The sequence below is a fragment of the Papilio xuthus genome, unplaced genomic scaffold (genome assembly GCF_000836235.2).
Source record: "Papilio xuthus unplaced genomic scaffold, Pxut_1.1 DF828952.1, whole genome shotgun sequence".
NCBI classification, from domain to species: domain Eukaryota; kingdom Metazoa; phylum Arthropoda; class Insecta; order Lepidoptera; family Papilionidae; genus Papilio; species Papilio xuthus.
In genome coordinates, this window is record NW_013529697.1 from 6,219,543 (window position 1) to 6,243,551 (window position 24,009).

General features: G+C 32.6%; 1 protein-coding gene across 1 annotated transcript; it reads right to left on the bottom strand.

Moving 5' to 3' along the window:
• Positions 1-1,079: 1,079 nt before the first annotated feature.
• Positions 1,080-23,913, bottom strand: LOC106124322 (ATP-binding cassette sub-family G member 1-like). The gene is made up of 11 exons (XM_013320873.1): positions 23,574-23,913; positions 11,714-11,831; positions 10,825-11,014; positions 9,265-9,410; positions 7,249-7,408; positions 5,731-5,918; positions 5,018-5,171; positions 3,438-3,606; positions 2,339-2,439; positions 1,926-2,081; positions 1,080-1,613 (listed from the first exon to the last, which is right to left on the bottom strand). The coding sequence occupies exons 1-11, from the start codon at positions 23,800-23,802 to the stop codon at positions 1,224-1,226; spliced, it is 2,001 nt and encodes a 666-aa protein (XP_013176327.1). The 5' UTR covers positions 23,803-23,913; the 3' UTR covers positions 1,080-1,223.
• Positions 23,914-24,009: the final 96 nt, after the last annotated feature.

The following is a 24,009-nucleotide window of genomic DNA, read 5'->3' on the forward strand; positions in this document are numbered from 1 at the left end:
TTGTAAGATCAACTCCAGATTACGACCACAGATTATCATATTTTCGATGATATTAATATTTACTCTTAATTCCTTTTCAATAATAACCTAATCTATAACCTTGAACCTTTGACGTAAAAGTAATATGGTATCCATTAGTTGTACTCGAATCACGTAAGTAATTTTATCAGAATTTGTTAAATACATACTGGCCAGTGCTAGAATTATCTTAGATAACGAACACGCAATCATAACGTGTTTTAATTGGAAAAAAGTTTGTAAGGTAAAAATGCGCTAAAAACTTAAAAACGGTCTTAACATAACGAGTGGTGATGTGTCAGGAATGAGGCGATGAAAGAGATAAGTTCAATCCAAGTCTAAGTGGCGCGGGATCGAGGATAGCGGAGACATTGTCGGATACTAAGGCCTATTTTGGATTGCAGCGACCGTATATTGATTAAATTTCTTAGAAATTGCAGTTAAGCACTACTTAGTATTCCATGCAATGCTGGGTGAATTAAAAATTAGTTTTTTTATATAAAAGCTTATTTGCGTGTCAAACTTGACATATTTTTAAAATTCTGTTGAACGATTAACGATAGAATAGACGTTGGTAAAAGAAATCTTGCAAACATATACGTTTCGTTTCATGAGTCCAACTCTAATACTTTTTTTTACAAGAATTTGCATTACGTATCAAGTAGCAATTGCTTCTAATATAATTGTATAGAGTACTCGATGAATAATTATTTGTCACAAATCCCACAAAATTAGTTGATTAGTTTCAAATGGTTCATATTAGTACGAAACGAAGAAAAGACGTTAGTTTTTTTTATAATTTTTTTTATTGTCTGTTATAAATTCATCCTTATCCTTAACACAATACAATTTAAAAAATCACAGATGCGAATACTTCATAACTTACAAAATATTATATAAATTTTAGTTCACTTACCAAAGTAATTATTAAAGTCCCTGTCCGATTAGATTATAACTAAAGGCCTTGGAATTTATTTGGAAATTGAATTACCGAAATTCTAATAGATTTAGTTCATTGTACCATTACTTAAAAAAAAAAAAAATGTAAAATCGTAAAGAAAACATAAATATGTAACAAATATTGAATTACTTTCTGTATTCAAATTTAAAAAGAGATTTGATGTTAAACCTTAGCAAATTCCAGGCCATATAATTCTATTTTGTGCACTTTTAAGATTCTTCCTAGATTCAGAGACAAAAAAAAATTATCTATGTTTTAAAAATTTGCTAATATATGACATAAATTTATTTGAGAATTCCGATGTAAGTCGATAACGTAGTACAAAGTAAGCTATCAACCTATGAATTATAATAAAGCCAAGTAAACCAATAATTTGCATGTAATAAGTTTCATTCGCCATACCAACATCACGTAGAATAAGTTTAGGATCGGAGTACAGGCAGAAATCTTGATGGCATTCCATAGACGTTCTCTTTTGGTACAATGCAATAGATAAACCTGACAATCCGTAACGCAAGTACGATAATGACATTAAAATCTTCATTCTCGTTTCTATATACGGTCCGAATCCCATTCCATAGCAGCAAAGAACCAGCAATGGAGAAACTGTTGCAGGACCTACTATGGAGCCATTCTGCAAAGATAAAAAGACTTTTGTTTTTTTTTTTAATTCATTAAAAGTAGAAAGAATTTATTAAACATTCTAGAAAGGAAATCAGGAAATTAAGTGATAAGATCTAGTCAATGAATTGCAAATAGGTATCTATTTTATCATTTTTAGACTAATAAGGAATGGATTAGATTAATTTATACTTTTGATAATGATTACTTTGATAACATTTAAATTTTTTCATGTTTTGAGTAAAATAACTGGCTGTATTAGATTATTAGAGGTTAATAAAAAGTTGTGAGATATAAAAAAAAAATTGTCTATTAAGTAACTTACGGTAGCATTGAAGGCAGAGCCCACGACAAGTCCAAAGCCTTCAGAACAGATGGCGATCAGTATAGCGCAAAATACGAACAAGATAAACCGATCCCATTCTAGAATTTGTCCTGACATGAGATAGACGATTACAAGAAACAGTAAGCCGAAAAGCACCTGAAATTAAACAAATCTTAATGTTTACTAGACAAATCTTATTAATGTCATAAAAGAAAATGTGTAGATGGATGGACGTTTGTTAGACGATATCAGCTTAACGGATGTCGATGAAATTTGGTATGGATGTAGAACGAATAAGATTTTTTTTAATTCTGCGCGGACGGAGTCGCAGGCGATAGCTAGTCTAAATTATAGTCTATATTAGATAAATAAAGTCTAACAAACATGATTGTATTCCTAAAATTGGTACGTACCATAACAGGCAGAGATGAAAACGTCAGAGCTGCGTAATACGCTTTAAGACCGTACCAGCGGTTGAAGTATTCACGTCTTAGCATGCGAACCTCCAAAGGAACTGTAAAGGTAAAGAACACGTTGAGTAATTAAACGGGACGAATAGAAATCAAGAGGTGAATAGAAACAGAACTGGAAAGCCTTTAAACCGCAATATTCAATGATTTTCGTTAACAAATCAACTTTAATTGTTAATATACTAATCGCAGGTTTCTGACATCAAAATCCGTATGAAATATATCGCTCTCTCGTCTTTGACAAAACAGATATTATAGAATAATATTTTTGTCCCCCGTGGATTTTGGACTCGAAACCCAACGGTAAGTAAATTGTTTTACATCCTGAAGTAAAAACTTTAGTTTTGTGTCTATTCATCCCTATATCACGTACATTTTTTGATTACAAAAGGCGATCGGTAAAAACTCATCGCTTAGAATCCCTAAGCGAGGCTGCTTATCGTGGATTTAATATGGAAATTTTCACTAAGAGTCTACCTAAAGGACTTGACTGTAGGACAGAACAAATAGCCGAAATAAATATTACATAAGGTTTGACGACTATTTTGTTTAGAAAGCGAATTCAAATCTAGTTCTGAAGAATCGTTTTTGTGTTCGACGTACGTGTATATATCGAATTGAGGGAGTAATACGTTGCTCGAACATCGGATCGTTTTGTTTGTACAGTCAATAAAACCCTTCAATGTACAAAAAAACAAATGCGTAGCAAAATAAAATACTTCCAGGCGAGTGAACGCGTGCGTTTTCTTTAAGGCGAAGGGGCTTTGAGGCTTGAGTTTAACTCAAATAAATAAAAGTCACTCCAGTCTCAAAGTTTCACGAAACGAGAACGAATAAAGCGTTAAAATGTAGCTATATTTTTCTGTCATTGAATTTTTTTAAAGATTTATAATTGCTCTTATAAAAAAAACTTTTCTAGAGTTCCTAGTTTCCAGTTTCTAGTGAAGAACAGATCATAACTTTGATAAAGCTTGAGTGAAAGAATAGTTAAGCTTGATCGATGTTTTAATATTAACTATAGATTGCAGGTAACATAACTTACACAACAGTACAGGTATCATGATGTAAGTATACATGAAGAACACAAGAACACTTATGCAGAACTTGAAGTTAACGATAGGCACGGCTGCATCGTTACCAACGAACAAGAAAATGCTTCCCAGAAGCACTGCGGATACCACGTGGTGAATCAACTGTATCCATAGTGTTATCTGTGGAACAAGAAACAAAGAGGTTTTATATCTTGACATGTGTTCAATAACTCTAAGGTTCATTCACCTTGCACATTCGCATAGTGAAGTGTCTGTCCTCAGCGGTATTTTCAAATCAATACGACTTTCTTTCAAAAGAGATTACTGGCTAAGAATCTATCCAGAATAAACTAAAAAAAAAGGACTTTTTATAGTTTTTTGGTAATTAATTATAGTTTATTATGTAATTTACGTCTTCTTTGTTATTAAAGAAATTCTAGAAGCGCTTTAAAATTAAACTTATAATACGCCAATGATCCATCATATGGTGTATTAAAATATTTTTGCTAGTAATCTGAAGTTTGCTAAAGTAAGATAAAGCACTCGACATTATTTGTAATCCATATCAAGGCTCATAAAAACAACTACTTTCTTATCTATATTACTAGAACACTGGATGAGAGATGGTGTGAATTTATAACATGAAAAAAAAACATTAATATCCACAGATAACAATGGTCTATGATGTATATACACGTTAAGTTTTGCTGCTCGAAATCTGTCTATTTCTTCTACGTTATGACTTTTTATTCATAATATTTTGTATCATTAAAAATGTTATTTCCTGGAATAAAGTACTGCGGAACGAATCGGTGTATTAGCGAATGAATGTACGAAGCAGACCTAACGTTGATAAATGACGACTTTGAGCGATGAATAAAATGCAAGAACTGTTTGAAATTCTGAAAATTAAATTGTTCAAACTTATATTACGCTTTATTATATTTACATATATGAGTATTATAAAAATGTTGTACTGGAAACAATAACGATGCGAAATATTCAATAAATATAAAGTTATTACTTACAGATATGTAAAAGGAAAAATCATTTTTTAAGCGTTCTTTTTAAGAAAGTGAAATATGAACAAAGATATTTATGTAATCTAGGAATAATATGACGGTTGGGTCGCTTATTTTCCTTCCGAAATAGAGCAAAAAATCCCTGCCGAAGCCAATATGTGTGGTGTGCACGGAAAATATAGAATATTTTTTGTTTCGATATTTCACGTCCCTTGGTTATAGTTTATTTAACTTCCTCTAAAAAAGGTGAGCTAATTTCCGCAATATTAAATGAAACCTCAGCTTTGCTTATAAATTCACGGGAAAGTGGTTAGATGTTTTTTGTATTAACAGTGGGTAAACGAGTAGTGGCACCCTCACTGTAAAGAGATAACCGATGCCCATTTAACTACACAACACCAGAGAAACTGCAATTGCGTTGCTGGTCTTTGAAAAGGGTATACTCTCTTCGTCATACATACATGAACCTATTTGGCTAAATACTGCCAAGGACAGATCGTTACACAGAGCTGTGCGACGTAGGTAAAGTTCGCATTGATTTTTAAATATGTAAATTAAAAAACAATTACCGAATTCCTTCTGCTCTGCATAAACATTCGCTTTGTTAATATGAGAAACTGCGTCAGGAAGGTGGTTGGAAATTCCATTTTCTGCATTTGTTCTTTAGCTATGTGCTCAACGAAGATTCTTTGGATGGATTCGTCTGAGTGCAGTACTGGCTTCCTGAAATTTGTTATTAAACTTTATTTAATTTTTTGCTGTTGTTTTTTACTTTATACTACATGATGATACGAGATTTATTCGTATATTGAAGGAAGTTAAAGATGATTATTGAATAAATTACTAGGAAGAAAAGTTCCCAGGTGTAATTATGCTTTGAAATATGATCCTATTTTTCATAATGTATGGAATACAATCATTTCTCTTATGAATTACGTAACAGGCTATTAACAGAGCTACATCTATGTCACAATGGGTCGCAGAACCCAATTGTGTGGATCTTGAGCATTATTCTTAGATTTTATGTAAAGAAATATTAATGTATAAGCTTTAATACTGTATCTTGAGAATGTTATTTCGTTTGTGGCTACTTTCATATAATCTGGTGTAAGACAATATTCCGAGAAATTCTTAAGAAGGGGATCTTCAATATAAATGAAGCATACAATGTTTTTGTATTATAATATTATATATAATGGATAATAATTTTGTCTGATCTGGATTGCCTTTTCATTACATCTGATACACGAAGAATGTTTTTAATGTTCTTGATTTATCTTACCTTCCGCCTCTTAACGTCATTCTGTCCAATTTTCGGCACAGCTTTCCATTCTGACAGAGCTCAGACATCTCTGCGGAGGCTTCGGGATCGCTGGCAACTGTCTCTACCACGAAATCTGCTGGGTTGTGCGTCGATGGACAGATCTGTCCTACTTCGGTCAGGAATGGAACGAGAAGCGGTGCTGCACCCTGTATTAAAGTTAATTCTAAGTTTGCATTGTTTTTCCTCCTATTCATTTGTAGAAAATGTTACGAATATGCTTTTCTTATATGACGACACAAAATGTTGACTTTTTATTGAGTAACTAGCTGTCGCCCGCGACGCTGTTCGCGCGGAATTAAAAAAAAAATTAATAATTAGCCTGTGTATTCTTCCAGTCTATGTTCTATATGTATGCCATATTTCATCAAGATCTGTTCAATTATTCTGGAGATACGTTTAAACATCTGTCCATCCATCCAAACATTCGCATTTATAATATTAGTAAGATTGAGTGCGTTTCAAATCATCATCAATCAGTAATTTAGTCCGTAATTCTCAACGGAAGCTTCTAAATTTAATTTGTTAGGTTAATATAGGATATAGGGGGAACGCTGCCAGTATCTTCGGGACATTGCCTAAAGGGGGAGTCCCTTTAGGCAATGTTTTAATAATATATTTTAGTAAATTATTCGTTTTTTAATATTTTATTTTATATCATAGATTTAAGACTATTCATTAGATTCTTCGTTAGTTTATTGTTAAATATAAAAGGGAAGATATTAATTATTAAATGTAGGATAATATCGTTGTAATTGGTAGTATTTACGACCTTGGTAAATCTTATGAAGTTTACACACTGAACAGGTAAACATTTGAGGTACCTTTTCCTTATTTGTCACGTATTCTCCTTATTTTGTCTTTTGTTTATATTAAAACAGTTTTGTTTACGCAAATTGTAGTTCTAATGTAAATAGCTTTATGACATGTTAATGGAAATTATAGTATAATTTGTGAAGGAGCCCTTGGCTTACTTAAGTGATAGAATGTTGTATGTTGTGATCGTACCTGTTTTTCTGTATAATTTAATGACATTGAGGCGACAGGATGTTAACGGTCATAATTATTTTGAATATTATAATTTTAAGTACTCTGTATATGATATTAAGCTCTGAACACGAATATTATTCGTATTTTTTATCATACTAATATTATAAATACGAATGTTTAGATGGATGGATGGTGGTTCGTTTGAAGATATCTTCGGAACGGTTCAACAGATCTTGATGAAATTTGGCACAGATGTAGAACATAGTCTGGAAGAACATATAGGCAACTCATTTAGTTTTTTAAAATTCTGCGCAGACAGAGTCGCGGCTTGTAGTGAAATAAGTGGCTTCGTCCTTTTGCAAATTTTGTAGACAGATGCGAAACATTCTTTACAATAAAGAATTGTAGTTTTCGATACACAGCGTTTTTTCTTTGAGTATAGTTTATTCTAATCGAATTATAATCTATGTAGTAATATTTATGTTATACCTGGTAACAACACATTCCTCTTGACAGTACGTAAACCCGATCGAAGAGTGAGAATAGGGAAGCGGACGGTTGGTGAATGGTGCATATTATGGTGCGACCTTGTCGAGAGAGTAGTCGTAATAACACCACTAGTTGTCTGATAGAAACGACGTCCAGACCTCTGAAAATTAAAAATATTATAAATTAAAAAATTAAATTCCAAGACAAGGAAATTTATATTTTAAGATTAATCCTTGTCTTGTAATTCCATGTCTTGGGAGAGTTTTACTTCGTTGTATGTTCGTTTGTGTGTCAATAGTTTGTTATTTTACGTAATATCGGAAAATTTTGTAGACAATATATGCGAAACAGGAATTAAAGGTATGTGTGAAGGTTGGCATCATACTGTTGCAAATGTGCTGCATACTTTAAGTGGACATTTTATTTATTTTAATACTTAATTTTACTCAACTAATACTTTGGACAACCCTACAATCCGTACAATCGTATAGTATTATAAAAAGTAATGACATTTTGATTTATTATGTTGCATGTTGCTAAATCTCACAATAGAGCTTATATTTGTAGGCTGTGTACGTAAGGCAGAGGTATTTGGATAAATAAGCCAATGGTACAGTCGTGCACATTTACGGGGACAATTGCGGTACAGCTATAAACGTTTACAATAGCTCAACATCGCCCAGATTGATGTTACCGCAAATGTAAGCGTTGGAACATTCACTGTCGTAGATATAATACAGGTAAAGATTTTAGACCTAAATCTATCTCTTATCTGCATGTAATGATAAAATCTGAGTGTCTGTATTGAATATAAAAATACATTTTCAAAATTTTTGTCTGTCTGTCTGACTTTTCAAAAGCGTTTGTTCCTGGTAATCTTCGGAACAGCTGGACCGATTATGATAGGACAGAAATATTATAGGTTACTTTTTAACCTAAAATTTACAACATATATAATATTTTTATATATGCCAGAGAAGGTCAGAGACAAATAGAGGTCCTGCCAATAAAAATGGGTTTAAAGGGGCTTTTTCTTAGAAAAAGCAAGTTCTATACTTAGTAAAATTTTTGTTTTGTTAAAAGACGTTTTTATGCTTAAGTTGTATGTACCTTTGAATTAGCACCTACTTTTTAAATCGCTACAAATCTTTACAAAAAGGTTAATTGGAGCTGTTCCAAATTCATGTGAATTCAGAATGGCTTTTGCTCGACGAGAATTTTCATGCAAAGAAGAGACCTGATTTAATGTTCAATGAATTGCTAATTGTGATTACTAGCTTAGTTTCGGATTATAGGATTATGAAATTTTAAAATACAAAGAATAGCTTGGAAATACTATTTAAGATTTGGTTTTGTCTCGACCGGGTACTTTAAAATTATGAATCATCTTATATTTTGCATTAGACACCGTAAAGTTACATACACAGTGAGTGGAATTGAGGCGCCTGTCAGGCAAAGACGTCCTCAACTGCGTTTTTGCTATTAGAATATGGACATTTTTTTAATTATGTCAAACATTAAGGTGATAAAGTCCATTGTTGTTCATATAAAATTGATTTTTTTTTTAAAGTAAACATCTCGGCTACGTCATGTTCATCTGAATGATTAATGAAAGTGGATCTCGTTCGTGCGTCACGACTCAATTCAATAGGGTTGTCGCAAAGTCGATACTCAAATTAAGCTCGGACGAAATACTCATTATTTATTTATGTTTCATACTGGGAGTTCGACGTACTTTGAATATTGGGACACGTTTCAATTCTCTGCACACGGCTTGCTTTTACGATCTATAAAGCGTAACGGTAGGGTTTGGATTAAACCTATTACTCCTAATTATACGTATACTTTTTACTGCACATCTTTATTCGTGTGTAATTTCAGAGAAATACAGCACTTAGGATTTCGTTTAATTCAAGGTATCGTCTGCACAATATTCGTTTATTTTTGCAATTGCGTTTGTTTATGTTTTAAATACCTTAGCCAGTACTAATAATTCGTACTTTATAGTTTACTCACGTTGTTGGCTCATCCAGGAAGATAATTGGTGGATTGTTGACAAGCTCCAAAGCGACTGATAGGCGTTTCGACTGCCCTCCGGAGAGATGTTCAGATCTTGTATTTCTGTGTTCCCATAATCCTAACGTCTGCAGGATTTCTTCAACCTGTTAGCAATATATGGGAAGAAACACTTTTAATTCTGTAAGTATGAGCATAGAAAATTCAAATGTTAAATTATTTACCGAATGCCATACAATTAGTCGACCTCGGCAGTAAAAGGGTTGTTATGTGGTCGTACGTAACTATTCACAAATGAAGTTTTAATAAACCATAATCAGAAATAATGATACCACGCATGACGCACCACGATAAGTTACTTATACGTATAAATGATGTTTTGTACCCATGATATGAGTTATTTTTTATCGTTATAAATGTCATCGGCCAGTAAATGTGACTTTTTAAATTACATTTTTTTTTCATTTTCCTGTCGTGATAAATAACAGAATAATTACTTATATACGCGGTAATGAAATAGTTGTTGTTGTCTCATATGTTTGTCCCCACCGAGAGTTTTTGCGAATACTCCAGTTAGGGTGACTAGGCCATAGACAACCAGATTGGCCCAGTGTAAGTTAGTTGGTCTGCAGGTTCTATCACAATGTTTTTTTCATAAGAACGTCTGATAAATGTTTGACATTACATATTAAATTGGAAAAGACAAAGATATAGGCCCATTTTAATATTTTAATAACATCCCAATTCCAACAGGTAGTAGAAGTTACGTAGACAATTTCTTTTTGTTGAGTATTAAACTAGTGAATTAATAAAATTTAAAACCCCTGAAAAAAAAGTAAAAAAGCGTTTCTTATGCTTCCCTATGCATTTATTTGGCGTGTTTTTTTTATTGTATTCAATTTGTAAATTGAAATGTTGTTGAAAACCGTGAAATCGCGTAACAGGAATGAAGACTCGAGAATGTTCGCAGAAATTTTCAATCTACCTTTAAGCATTCTAGAGAAAATATCTCGTCGAATGTGCTTCGGAACCACAACATGTATTTTGCATTCCAGATCTCAATATAAATTTAGCTGACAGGCACGCCCGCCGCTCTGCATTGGCATTGCTCTTTTGGATGCATGTCAATTTTTTCTAACTAGCTTTCAAGAATCTTCGAATCAGTACTTTTGCTATAACTTTTTGGCAGGGTTTTAATAAAAGTTATACAGCAAATATGTGATTAAATTTTAAAACTTTGTCAAAGTGTACATCAAATTGAAGATCCTTAGAAGTGGAGTTTACTAAGCATACGAGTATAACCTATAATTTCCAAACTAGGCAAATGCCATATGGGCAAATCGGCTACCCCACAATAAGAGTTTATCACACACCAAATGCAACGAAACGTCTATAGTTCAAGACATCCCTTAATCAATCTTATACTCTCTTTGATTCTTTGTTGCATGTCTACTTTGACTAAGGATTCATGCGTAAAGTTGATAAATAATGGGCGAGAGATGAAATGGAAATCGGTGATCTCAGCCTATATGGGTTACGGTAGTGAATTTTAAAACTTACGATGAGTTCCTTCTCCGCTTTCCCCAGTTCTTTTCCCAGTTTCAGGTCTGCGGCGATTCGCATCGCCTCGCAGACAGAGAGGCGCGGCTGCAGTAGGTCATCCTGCATTATGTAACTGCTAAGTTTCTTGAACACCCGCATGTCGCGCGCGTGGCCGTTTACTGTTATACGACCGCTCACTCCCTTTGTCCTGCGTTGGTATTAACTACGTTAAAATCTCCCTAGATAGAAATATTTTTATTTGATTGAAATGAGAGTCATTTTAGTTGCATATCATTTCAGAGATATGCAGTAGGTACCGGTTTTAATTTTAACAGCAAAAAACAATATTCACAGATATAATTAAAGCTAATTCTCTTCAGTCTGCAAGATTTGACTCGTTTATTAAAACGTAGTGGTCTATTTACACTTAAGTCGAGAGAATCTCTCCGACGGCTAATAACGTCGCAGCCATTCAAAATTTGCTGTTTAATAACACAGCCCAATGGCCGTGAGCTTACTGGGGCGAAATAATTTGTTGTGCTTTCATCGACCCCTTTATTTAGTGTTGTAATTGCGGCAAATAAGGTCTCCGGACAGCGCAGTCATTATAAATGGACCCATTTTCTCTGTTACTGGTCTCTGTATTAAGCTAATATTTTTAATGTTAGTTTTATTACGGTAATATTAATATTAATTTAGAAATGTGTATAATATCTGGGTATCTTTCGCCATAACGTACCGAGAATCAGAGTAGATTTCTGCCAACACTATTGCATTTTAAATTTAGAAGTGAATGTCAAATTTAAAAATAAAATGACAGACGCCATTGCTGGCCGAATGCGTCTTAAATATAGAATTTAATGGCTGTAATTCCAAATTTAAATGTTAAAAATTATGGTGAACATACGTATATCCAGCTAGTATGTTCAGCAGTGTGGACTTGCCGGCGCCCGAGGGGCCGAGCACGCAAGTCAGCTCCCCGGACCGGAACTCACCCGACACGTTGCGCAGTATCAGACGCTCTTCTGCAACAAAACACACACTGTAACAATGTTTTAGCAGTGTTTCCATTTATTAGGTTTATTTAGAGATTTTCTTTCAAGAAATTAACATCAAATCCTTTAAATACACTAGTTAATTGATTTTGTCTGTAAGAAAATCATATAAACCGAAAATTGATAATTCGTTAATTAATTTACTTTGTGATATCAAGATATTATAACTAATGAATAATGATCACAAATAACTTCAATGTTGTAATTGCATAAAAAAACAAAGAAAAGCTTTGTATACTTTGAATTTTCCGCTACGAACAAATTTGTAGTTGAGCGAAAATTAGGACATAAAGTCTTTGTTCGCAAAATGACTTTTTAAAAATCTTTTAGCACTAGTTCGCCTTAAGGCCGAGCAAATGCGACGGATTCTGGTGCCAAGAAAATATAACCTCTAAATTTCTATAATAACGTTATACCACAGAGAGTTTAGAACGGTTAATATCGGAGTTAAGAACATAATTTTTTTTTATAATATAATTTTTTTAAACATCTTTTTTATCGCGTGCCAGGATGACAACGCATAAAAATATGCCAACTTATTAAATACAGTTTACAGATATTCATTGAAATGCTGTCATATGTTTTATTAATACAAATCTATAGTAAAACCAGTCGCAAAACAATATATAACCTTATGGAATTAATTATAACATTTGAGAATTTATATTTCACAGAGATATTTTGGTTTTCCAGTTCAATATCTTCATAGTAATTAGTATGCAAGCCGCGGCGGAATTTGCGGCAGGAAATAGCTCAATTAAACGCTTTGTCTATAGTAATATAATTATTTTACACTTAATTGTTTTACAAGGGATAATTTTAGACAGGCTGTTACAATAATTGTATTGTTTAGTTTTAATTTCAATCAGTTTATGAATTTCCAGTATTCTAAAACTAATTTTAATTTATTTAATTTATTATTTAATAAATATTAAAAAGGCATTTTAATGTATACAGGTGCTTTTTTTTATTCTAGCTGTCGTCCGTGACTCCGTCCGCGCCCAATTAAAAAAAATTAGTAGCCTATGTGTTCTTCCAGGCTATGTTCTAAATCTATTTAAAACTTCAGCGAGATCCATTCAGACGTTCTAGATCTATCTTCAAACATCCAACCATCTAAACATTCGCAGATATAATATTAGTGAGAAGTAAGTTATTTAGTTTTAATGTACGTACTTAAATGACATAATTAAATTTAATTAGATGATAAGGGTTACCATGACACTTACGAAGTATATTACCGCAGTTTTACTGTGATTATAACATTTATTGCGTATGTAATAAATGTTATAATCCCCCCCTTGGTAATAAAGTTTTCATAACTACCGGTGTATTTCAGTGCATGTTATATGAAAAGTTTTTATGTTACATTCCATATTATAAGGTTAATAGTTATTAAATTAATTTGTATAATAAGTATCATGCCACAGACTATGGCGTAATTAGCTCAATCAAATATTTTTTTTAAATAAAAGATGCTTCGTATTTTCTCACAAGGCAGGTATATTTTATCGTATTCCAGATTCATTACGTAAACTCTTTGCTTCGCAAAGGAAACTTGATTTCTAGACGTCTCATGGATTTATTGCTTCCATGTTTATGTAAGCGCCTCCTGCGCTCCCATTCGCAAGAGCGAGGCGTCAGCGAATCTAAAACTTTTAAGTCCACAGGGGGAAAGTTAAAGCCTAGATTTACTCGGCCGTACTTTATTTATTTCTCCGACTGTAGTAACACTTTACACTACAGCAAATAGGATATCGTTTTTGTTTGTGAGTATAAATACATTAAATAAATAAAAACCTTCACATTTACATTTAGAAGTTCTATTTCGGAACAATGTGTTAGTAGTAGTAGATAGTAATGACTGAAAGTTTTTTCGAACAATAATTGAATCTGAAAAAATTATGCTGAAGAAGACAGTCCTGTTACATCGATTTATTATATAATTCTATTTCTAAGCAGATTAATATGTTACTTTATATTCGTGGTATTAACTAACAATAATGTCTTTTAAAAATTTCAAATTGGTGTGTACAATTTGAAATTTTTAAAAGACATTATTATGTGACGATTTATGTGTAAATTTAAAAGGAGATTCAGTTAGGGTAAATTGAATCCTAAATTGTATTCTATTTTCTAAACAATGGTTGAATATATCCGTTCATTCGTGCATTATACTCCTTTCGTTTCGCTGGTATATTTCGAATTCACGAGGCGGATATTGCATTTGCAACGACTTCGGATGTTATCGTTTTATGTGACAGAGATACGGAGACGACAGTGTTTGCAGTATTTTTTTAAGATTAGACGCTTAGTAAGCTGTTTGGATTATAAATATACAAAAAGTGAACACTTTACCAAGATTAAAATACGTTTACTTGAGCATTGTTGTGTTCTTTGTGTGTTAATAAAAGTTCAAATTGGTAGTAAATAACAAAAAAAAAATACCTAAAAATTTACGAGTACAATGTTGAATTTTATAATTGGTTACTAAGGCTTTGTATATATCCGGTTGTATTACAGGAAAATTTGAAAAGAAGAGAAAGAAAATGCAATAAAATTTTTAAACAATTTTTCACTTTATCATGCAATCGACATGGGTCTTATTTTTATTGTTTTCGAAGTAAGGAAGTGCAGTTTTATTTCAAAACAATAAATCGCATTAGAAGTTTTGAACGAAAGTATATTTTAATGTTACTTTGTGAACAAACAAAACGTAAACGAATTGCGAAAGTTGAGTACAGTTATGTCTTGCAAAATTAACGGTAAAACCAACTTAGATATACATCTAACGACCTGTGTTTCACTTTATTAACTCAGTATTCCACTGCACTCATACCTTGTACTAATAAATATATTTGTCCCTTTCATTCCCTTTAAAAAAACAGAGGCATCAACATTTATAAAATGCTTGTGTCGCTGTAGTAACCCACAGTATTATTTTATTATACTTAAAGTAGATATGTATTACGCGAATTAAATACAAATTATATCCTTTATAATGCCTCTATTAAAGTTGAGATATGTTGTTTGTCACTAATTCATAGAGTGTAACCAACATAACTGCTAACCTGGTCTATATTGAAGTAAGTGCACGTAAGTAAGATTCTTGAAGATAGCTCATCTTAGTAGTTTAAAGAGGTTTGATGTGTCCTCTGCACTGTTCTAGTATGACATACTTATCTGGTCTGGTGAAGATAAATGAAACTTAACGAGCCGTCTTGTTGTTGTCTTGAGTGTAATTTTCTCAACATTTTCTATCACTGATTTCTTATCGCACTTTAGATTTAGGTGGTCATTAAAGTCGCACTTAGATTTAAGTGGTTATTAACGTAGTTTCTCGGTGTACATTTGGTAAGAGAAAGTTAAAGTATGCGAATGCCATGAAGCAGCAGTGTGCAGTAGTTAGTATTTCTGACAGATCTAAGATAGAAGCGCCACATTCATGTTTTCAGGTATTTTCAAGGTTTTAATATACTTAATATTTTATTTACGATTTATTTCTTAGCCAAACTAATCGAAACCCTATGGCAGTTGAAATAAATGTTGTTAAGTTAGCTACAGCTATAGCGAAATAATATACCAGTATTTTCATAATAGTTTTTACCAACTTCTGTTAAACGGTTCATTTTGAAAGTGGGAGTAAGTTTTCCAAAACATAACAAATCATTTTGACTACAAATCTAACAGTTCAAAATGTAGTCTATTCAATTGAAATCTATTCTATTATTGTTGAAAGTAATCTATCATTTTGTAGAATTGATTGAGAGAGGTTATAAAAAAAATCCATCCTATTTTTTTTTGCTTTTTCTATGTATAGACTAAGTACAGTCGAGAAAACAAGGTACAATTTAGTAGATGGCTGCTTAAAACTTTCTAACAGGTATTCCGGTGATTTAAAGAAAGGCAATCGGGACAGTTTACGAAGGCAGAACGTTTGGTATACACATTATATATTCGTAAAGGAGAGAAAGCAGACAAAATTGGGCCAAAAGTTATTTTATACTATCTACCTTTTAGTTCCACTTGAAATTATCTTATTAGCATATCTTTCTTACTCTAAATATGTGATAGTACGAACCAATGATTGCGTTTTCAAGTTAATTTATTTATTACGTCATGACTAAACCGATCATCGTGTTTGATCACATTCTCATAGGTATCAAAAAACATAGGTAATAATTTTAAAATATATTCGTATAAAAAGAAAAAGAAACGAGAAAAGCCGTGAGTAACGGCGTGTACAGATATAGGCTGCTTTTACTTCGGGTCAGTGACACGACGTTACGGGTAATTGAACGGGTCTGGGATCTTTCGGACGGACAGGGGAAAGATTGTGCGGCGAAAATATTCCCACTTATTGATGACATCCAGGTGAACCTTTTTAGTTCAGTTCGTATACGTCACGTAGATCGAACACTTTTATAATTTATCTAAGACCCTTTTTTACGAGCACCATATATCTGTATTAATCGGTTAATTGTGCAGAAAATGAAAGTTGGTGATTAGGGCGAACGCACCGGAAGGAATACGTCGTGCGTTTTGAAGTTTAAGTATGGAATCGAAGCAGATCCGCTGTATAAGCAAGATAAAATTACTTTTGTCTAGTATAATGTTAGAAATTGTAAAATTAGAGGTTGTTTATTAAGAAGTAGTTAGGTTTATTACAATTTATTAAAATTTCCATACTAACATTTCAAAACAATTTTACCGTAAGTAACATAAATGCAGAATTAAAGTTTATTCGTGCAGAAAAAAATCAAAGTTATAATTTTAATTACAAACATGCTGAAAAACAAATCTAAACTCGATGCGGTACAATATTCTAAAACAGTCCATTTAGCTGCTGGGTGGGGTTACGTTCCGTAGGGCGATTGCTTCGAGGCCTCCGGGGACGGCCGAGTTTCGCGGTCAACTGGCCCATCTTATTAACATGAAACCCGGAGCGACGTGTTAGGAAAATTCTATCGTAACCGCACTGCGACTGTCTTCCTAATTAGTATGCACATACTAATTTACACATTAAGAGTAATGGCGAACCGTATGAAAGGAAATTAATGTATTAAACGATATCATAGGTTGTTCGTTAAGACATGTCATTTTTTTAAATGTTAATGTCTTATTTATTTGCTCTGAGATTGTAACAGTAAAAAATGTTAAATGTAGGGGCTACATTTAGTTTGATTTTTTGTAAACAAACTAATAAATCTTACTATATTGTCAACGATTACTATTTTATTATTAGTATTTTTTATTCTTTTGTGCACGTTATTGTTTGCTGTAGGTTAACCACAAAGTTAAACCTTTTTGTCTTAATTATGTAAAACCCACAACCTTCGTCAGAACATTGTTATATTATTTTATACAATTATATAATTATATATGTTTTTTTCTGTATATATTTTGTAAATAAAGTCAGTAGTATAAAGAAACTTCTAGAATTAAATACCAAAGTTACACTAACCCAGTTACACATTTATATGTTTTTGATAACTTAAATGCTTAGAAATTAATTAAGTTACGTCAATACAGTTGCGGTATTTTACTGGCATGAAACACAAATTGTTTCCTCTATTTACAAATTGGATTGCAATCAGCGCATCCAACTAAATTGACAATTAATTATTTTCCTGTTAGATATCAATCTCATCGAAATATATCAAGTATTGTCATATTATTTAATGATCGGTAGCACTAATGACATTTAAAAACCGTAGAAATATCTCAGGGTTTCTTAGATTTTGAGAATTATGAATCCATTCTCAAGGTGTGTATTAAAATAAGAATGTCGATGTACTTTAGTTTTAAGGTATGTATTAGAACATGTTCATATCTGTCGAATGGTAATAATATTTACTAAGGTGATTAGTGTGATCATCCTGTATATATACAAAATGTTTTCATCATACCCTTATCCTACTTGTATAGGGTCGGCACACTAGATTTAATAAAACTTAATATATTAGCTTATTTTTTACCGGCTGCCTGCGTATCGCCAACCCTGCTTATTTAAATAAGTTATAAAAGCAAAATATTCTTGTTAGCCTATTTATCGTTTACTTTTTTATTTAAGTAGATACGATGATTATTCAACGGTTTTCAAGAATGGTATTTATATATTTCTTATTTATCTACAGAAATTATCCAAGATAATTGTCAATAGAAAAAAGTAATGGGTCTAAGAAATGTAACTCAATGATATACAACAATTATATAATAAGTTTTTACTGAATATTTCAATAACAATTAGGAATTATATTAAAAACAATAAACAATAACATAACTCACGCCCGTAACCTAAAGGCGTAGGAAAAGACCGCGGTCTCCATTTGGCGCTGTCCTGACACAACTCTCGCGCTTCTTCTACAACTAAAAACCGTTCATCATCAGCTCACTATACGTCCCCACCGAGGGGCTCAGAGCCTACCCTAAGTTAAGGGTGATTAGGCCATAGTCAACCACGCTGACCAAGTGCGGGTTGGTTGACTTCAAACATATCTTTGAATTTCTTCTCAGATATGTGCATGGTTAAGTGCTTGACCCCTGAGCCACCGACAACTAAATACCATAAGTATGTTTTATTAAGTATAAATGTAGATTAAACAACAAATTAAAATATTTAATGCATTTGTTGACAAAACATGACCTTAAAAGCCCTTAATTAAAAATTTAAATAAAAGCGTAAGGTTGTTAGATTTTATTAGCTGTCAACATAGTTTCTGCCCTAAATCGAATGACATGTTAATTATAAGGTCAATAGCTTATTATATTACCATATTACCAAGAGCCTTCTGATAAATAATTTACGTAATATAAACAAGTGATATCTCGATCTCGCTCAGGTTTTACACAACCTCGAGTCGGGAAACAGTTTTCCCGAGGCGTTTTCCACGGAGTTTATTTTCCTGTTTCGTTTCACTTATCTATGACAATCGCGATAAACTTAATTATATGTATGAAACGTTCAGTATAATAGCGTAAAGTTTTCAGTAAAATTATTTTTTTAATTTTAGTTTTTTTTTAAACTGAAATTTGAAGCTTTTTAGGCTAAGATTACTTGCATGTCAGTTCTGTTTTGTTCCCTGCATTTGGTTGTCACAGAAATTCAAGTTTTTTTTATTGTGATTAACCTTTGATTCAATCTAATCAGACGCGTTTTATCTATGATAATGATTACTTTGAAGATAAATTTACGTACAAACAAACAAAAAAGGGTCTTGACAGACGGACGGACGGACAACAAAGTGATCCTATAAGGGTTTCGTTTTTTTTCCTATGAGGTACGGAACCCTAAAAAGGGTTAGTTCAAATTACTTATAACGGCTATTGTTCAGTTGTACGATTCGCTCAACGTTTTACATTACTGGTTCAACAAACAGAATATCACAATGGTCTGTCTAATGTTACTTAACCATAAAAAATCTCCCGTAGCAACTTAATCGTTCCTTAACCATTGATTAAAGAGGAATATCTGTTTCAGGTTACCATTTGTTAAAATCTTTCTATCTTATATAATATATAAAATTCTCGTGTCACAATTTTCCTCTCCTCCAACTCCTCCGAAACGGCTTGACCGATTCTCATGAAATTTTGTGAGCATATTGAGTAGGTCTGAGAATCGACCAACATCTATTTTTAATCCTGCACGGACGTAGTCGCGGGCGACAGCTAGTAATATTATAAATGCGAATGGATGGATGGATGCATGTTTGTATGAACGTATCTCTAGAACGGGTGAAGGAAACACTGTACTAATTAAGATTTTTTAATTTCGCGCGGGCGCAGACGCGGGCGACAGCTAGTGATAAATAAAAAAAACGGTTCACGGTTCGACAATCTTTGTTTATAGCCGCGTTGAAATAAGCATACAAGTATTTTATGCATATTATATCATGCATGCATTGTGCTATTAATATGCTTTATGCGTGGAATGTAACGGTTTAATTGATCGAATGAGGTCGATTCACTAATAAATTGAAAGCTCGGTTGCCGCAAAATCACTTAATTTGCGCTTCAATAGGCAGCTAAGTGACCTACATTGATAAATTAAAATCACAAAAGAATTATTAAATTATTTAAATACTCAGTTATTTATCGTCTTTTAATTAAGTATATATGTTTACATAAATATAAAAAAATTTACTACAAAAAATTGATAATTTTTACTTTTTATATAATGGATACTTTAATAGCAATTATGTATTTATCACTTTATCCATCATTAAAAACAATTGCTTAGAATTATTAGGCCCTTCGTACACAAGGCTCAATAGATCTCCGATACTCAGTTTTATTAGTCACTTAGCGATTTACGCTTAGAGATTGGTATTCACGCTTAGCCATTTTATTCTTTCATCGCCGAAACCAGTCGCTAGCCACTTGTTTGTCAAAATCTACGTGCAAAAAGTCGCTCCGATTTTTAAGACTTCGGACCAAATCTATACAGTTAACATTTTGTAAATTAGAGTCAGTCGTGTAGTGAAAGAAGTCCAGGTCAATAGGTTACTCGCGTCGACGATTACTAATTGTGTGTACGTGAAAGGGTCGAATAATATCGGAGATTTGCGTACCCTTGTGTCTGAAGAACCGTCAAAATAAGACATACGACTAATATATTTGCTTTCAATGCTTTGAATTTTATTTTCATTTGTTGTTAGTTAATAATATTATAATTTTTTTTACAATGATGGTTAAGAAATGCATTTTTCAGTTCGTTGCACTTTCCTTTATTTCTCTAAGTCGTTTAAAAAGTAAAAAATCTGTCAATTTACTTTAAAATATGCAGTCGTCATTCGGACACGGCATAGAGATAATGAATAAATAATACACATAAGATATTATTCATCACAATAAAATGTATTCTTTTATTGGTCGAATTTTCCTTTAATAAAGATTTATTATCTTTAGTCATGGATGACTATAATTATAACCTTCAAACGATAGTGTAATGACCGTTTACTGACGCGGAAACAAAAACTCTTTTGTTCTCAGCTCCTCTGTACCTGCGAAAGTGCAGATGTCATATTTGTCACTACCTGTTTTACGTGTCAATTTAACCGTGGGGAATACACGTAATGCGGTCCCTCTTTGTCTCATTGAAAAAAATGAGATAACGATATGTGGTTGGAGATAACAACGGTGGAACGGTTATTTGTATTATACTTACAATGATGCAAAGGTCATAATAATTATCAACCTCCTTGCTAGTCGGAAGTTGTTATCGAAAAAGTAGTTACTTTTACTATCAGAATGTTTGCTGGATGTTCGCAAAACATGTCCTCCAGCTCATTTCATGTGCATCTTAGTATGGTAGTATAGTTTTAATTTGATTGCTCCGTCCGTCGCGACGCCCTCGCCGACGCAAATTTGGTACCCGCAGCCTTATGAGTCTTATGAGTGTTGATCTTAGTTTATGGTATAATCAATTTTAGAAACGAGTAAAAAAGAATATTGATTAAGAAACCAAAAATTTTACGTGAATATTAAATTTTTATTTTTAATTTTTTTACAATATTTTAAGCCAGATAAACTTAACATAAGTTAACATATGTTATGTAATATCATTGACATATATGTAAATACATATGTATGTTACATAAACCCAATGAATGATCTTGACTTACAAAGATAAGAACATTTTCCTGGTTGATTTTTATAGTTTATGTATATAATTACGTGTGTTGCCGTTTGTCTAAAAATTAGCCAAAAAATAAATGCATATATAACGAAGTTATAAATAGAAAAGTTAAAATTAATTTGCAATTTAAATTTTGCAGACAAGTAAAAAAGAGAATTACGAAACGTCGCTCATTAAAGAATACTTATATACCGCGCCATTTTATATATATAACATTTTAAAATAATTGTAATAAACAAAAAGTTAAAGTATTAAGGAATAATATATAAAATAGTCATCATCAGATCACTATATGTCCCTACCGAGTGGCTCGGAGCCTACCCTAAGTTAAAGGTGGTTAGGCCATAGTCAAACACGCTGGCCAAGTGCGGGTTGGTTGACTTCACACATATCTTTGAATTTCTTCGCAGATATGTGCAGGTTGCATCACGATGTTTTCCTTCACCGTAAGAACGTCGGATAAATGTACATATGTTAATCGAAAAACACATTGGTACATGGCGGGATTCGAACCCAGGACCTGCAGATTGCAAGTCAAGTGCTTAACCCTGAGCCACCGACGCTCTATAAAATAGGTCTAAACAAATATCGTTGAAAATTGGAATCGAACATAATCTGGAAGAACGCTTAGGCTACTAATAAAGTTTTTTTCAATTCGCACAAACGAAGTCGCGGGCAACAGCTTGTCTAATAATAAATGTGTTTTCGAAAATCGTAATTATTAATACTGTAACTATGATGACAGGTGACATGATTAAGAAGGTGAACAAAAATTAGGGAAGATAAATCGATTTACAGGACAACTCGGGTGCGCTGACCCCTTACGAGTGGAATACGGACAGGGAGTTGATGATAAGATGATATTATCATACTATCATCTCATTATCATTTACCCTGTTACCATATTATGGTTACTTTCCATAAATATTAAACTTTATGATACACCAACTTCGAATCCAATGCATTTGCAATTCATTCAATAGGCATAGAAAATTAAATAAATTTCGAATTTCTTCAAACAAAATTCTGTTAATTGAAAGTACAGTAGACCTGTGACCTGTGTTTTAGAGACTATTTTAAACTACACATTTAATCGAAACGTATTTAAATGTATTAAAATAGAACATCACAGCAGGTTTCCATAATCAATTGTATATTCATATGTTGTCTATCCAATCATTTGCTTTGAAAAAACAAAGACAACGATATGTGTCCGTGTTAGTGCACTCATGTGATACTATGATATATTAAACTAGCTTTTGCCCCCGACTTTATCTGCACGGAATCTATCTACACAATGAATAAAATTGGAGTGTCTGTTTATAATATCGAAAAATATTGACGTCGCTTTAACGAAAACCAATTTTTAACATCTTTGTCTGTCTATCTATCTGCCTTTGTTCCAGGTAATCTCTTTTTTTAACCGCCACCTTAACTGGACCATATTTTCCTGTAGTCAGAGCATTTCTTTAGATTAATTGTTAATTATCATAAAGACAAGTAGTAAATCAAAACAAAATAATAGATTCATAAAAGTAAAAGTTATATAGAAATAAATTTAATCTAATCTCTATAAAAAGAAAGAATCAATTTCATAATACGTTTTATCAATTTTAAAATTATAGTAATCAATCAATTAAAACTTACTAGTGTGAACCACTTGTTGTGTTTTTCACAATAAAAAATTGTTTAAACGAATACGGGATCCATTCCACAACTCAACCCTTAATCAGGCTATTGGCGCATCAAATTTTAATTTCTAGGCAATGACAAGATATTATCTAACTGTTTATTTACTTTAATAAACCTACAGTTAGATATTAAGATTAACCTAGTTGACTTTCACGATATACACTGACCGCCTTTCAAAAAGAAAATAAAGTTATGTCTCCACCGAGGCGATCAAGTCAACCGTAAATTAGGAGTAAATCTTTAGTCAACAACAATAGCTAAGTAGGGGTAAACAACATATGTACATATTTAAATTTCTTTGTATGTAGGTTGGAATACGATTTTCTTCTTCACCGTAAGAGTGTTGGTTAAATGTACATAATATTAAATTCGATAATATTTACCTTTATGTGTGCTGGTAGTAAATCCGACATCTTCAAATAATATATGTACAGGCGGTCGCTTCGCCATGCGATTCAGAGCTTTCAGTGTGGAACCAGCCCTTTCTAACGCGGCGGGTGTCCATTGATTTTCAGTCGGATCTAACACTAGTGGATTAGGATTGTTCGTAGGCGCATTATGGGCTAAAGTAGCTCCTACAATCGCTTTCCTAACTAATGGTACTTTCGACATTTTTATTATGTAAGAGAAAAGAATCGTTATTAATTTTAATATCGAATTCTGTTGTGAATTATCGCGTGTCCATACTGCGCGGGAGTCGCGTGGCACGACCGTTGTGTTTGAAGACACCGTGCCTACTGAACAACAACAGCGACGCCTAGTCTCTTCCCCAATATTGCATTTTTCATGCACAAATTAATGATTCAGTTGTTTACTTTT

What these genes read in the sequence shown, in the direction of transcription:
- LOC106124322 (XM_013320873.1), bottom strand. Translation starts at nt 23,802, where the DNA reads ATGTCGAAAGTACCATTAGTTAGGAAAGCGATTGTAGGAGCTACTTTA. An exon ending in TACTACCAGCACACATAAAG is followed by an intron (nt 11,832 to 23,573) that starts GTAAATATTATC and finishes GTTTTGTTGCAG; the next exon opens with AAGAGCGTCTGATACTGCGC. An exon ending in TTTCATCTCTGCCTGTTATG is followed by an intron (nt 2,082 to 2,338) that starts GTACGTACCAAT and finishes GTTTAATTTCAG; the next exon opens with GTGCTTTTCGGCTTACTGTT.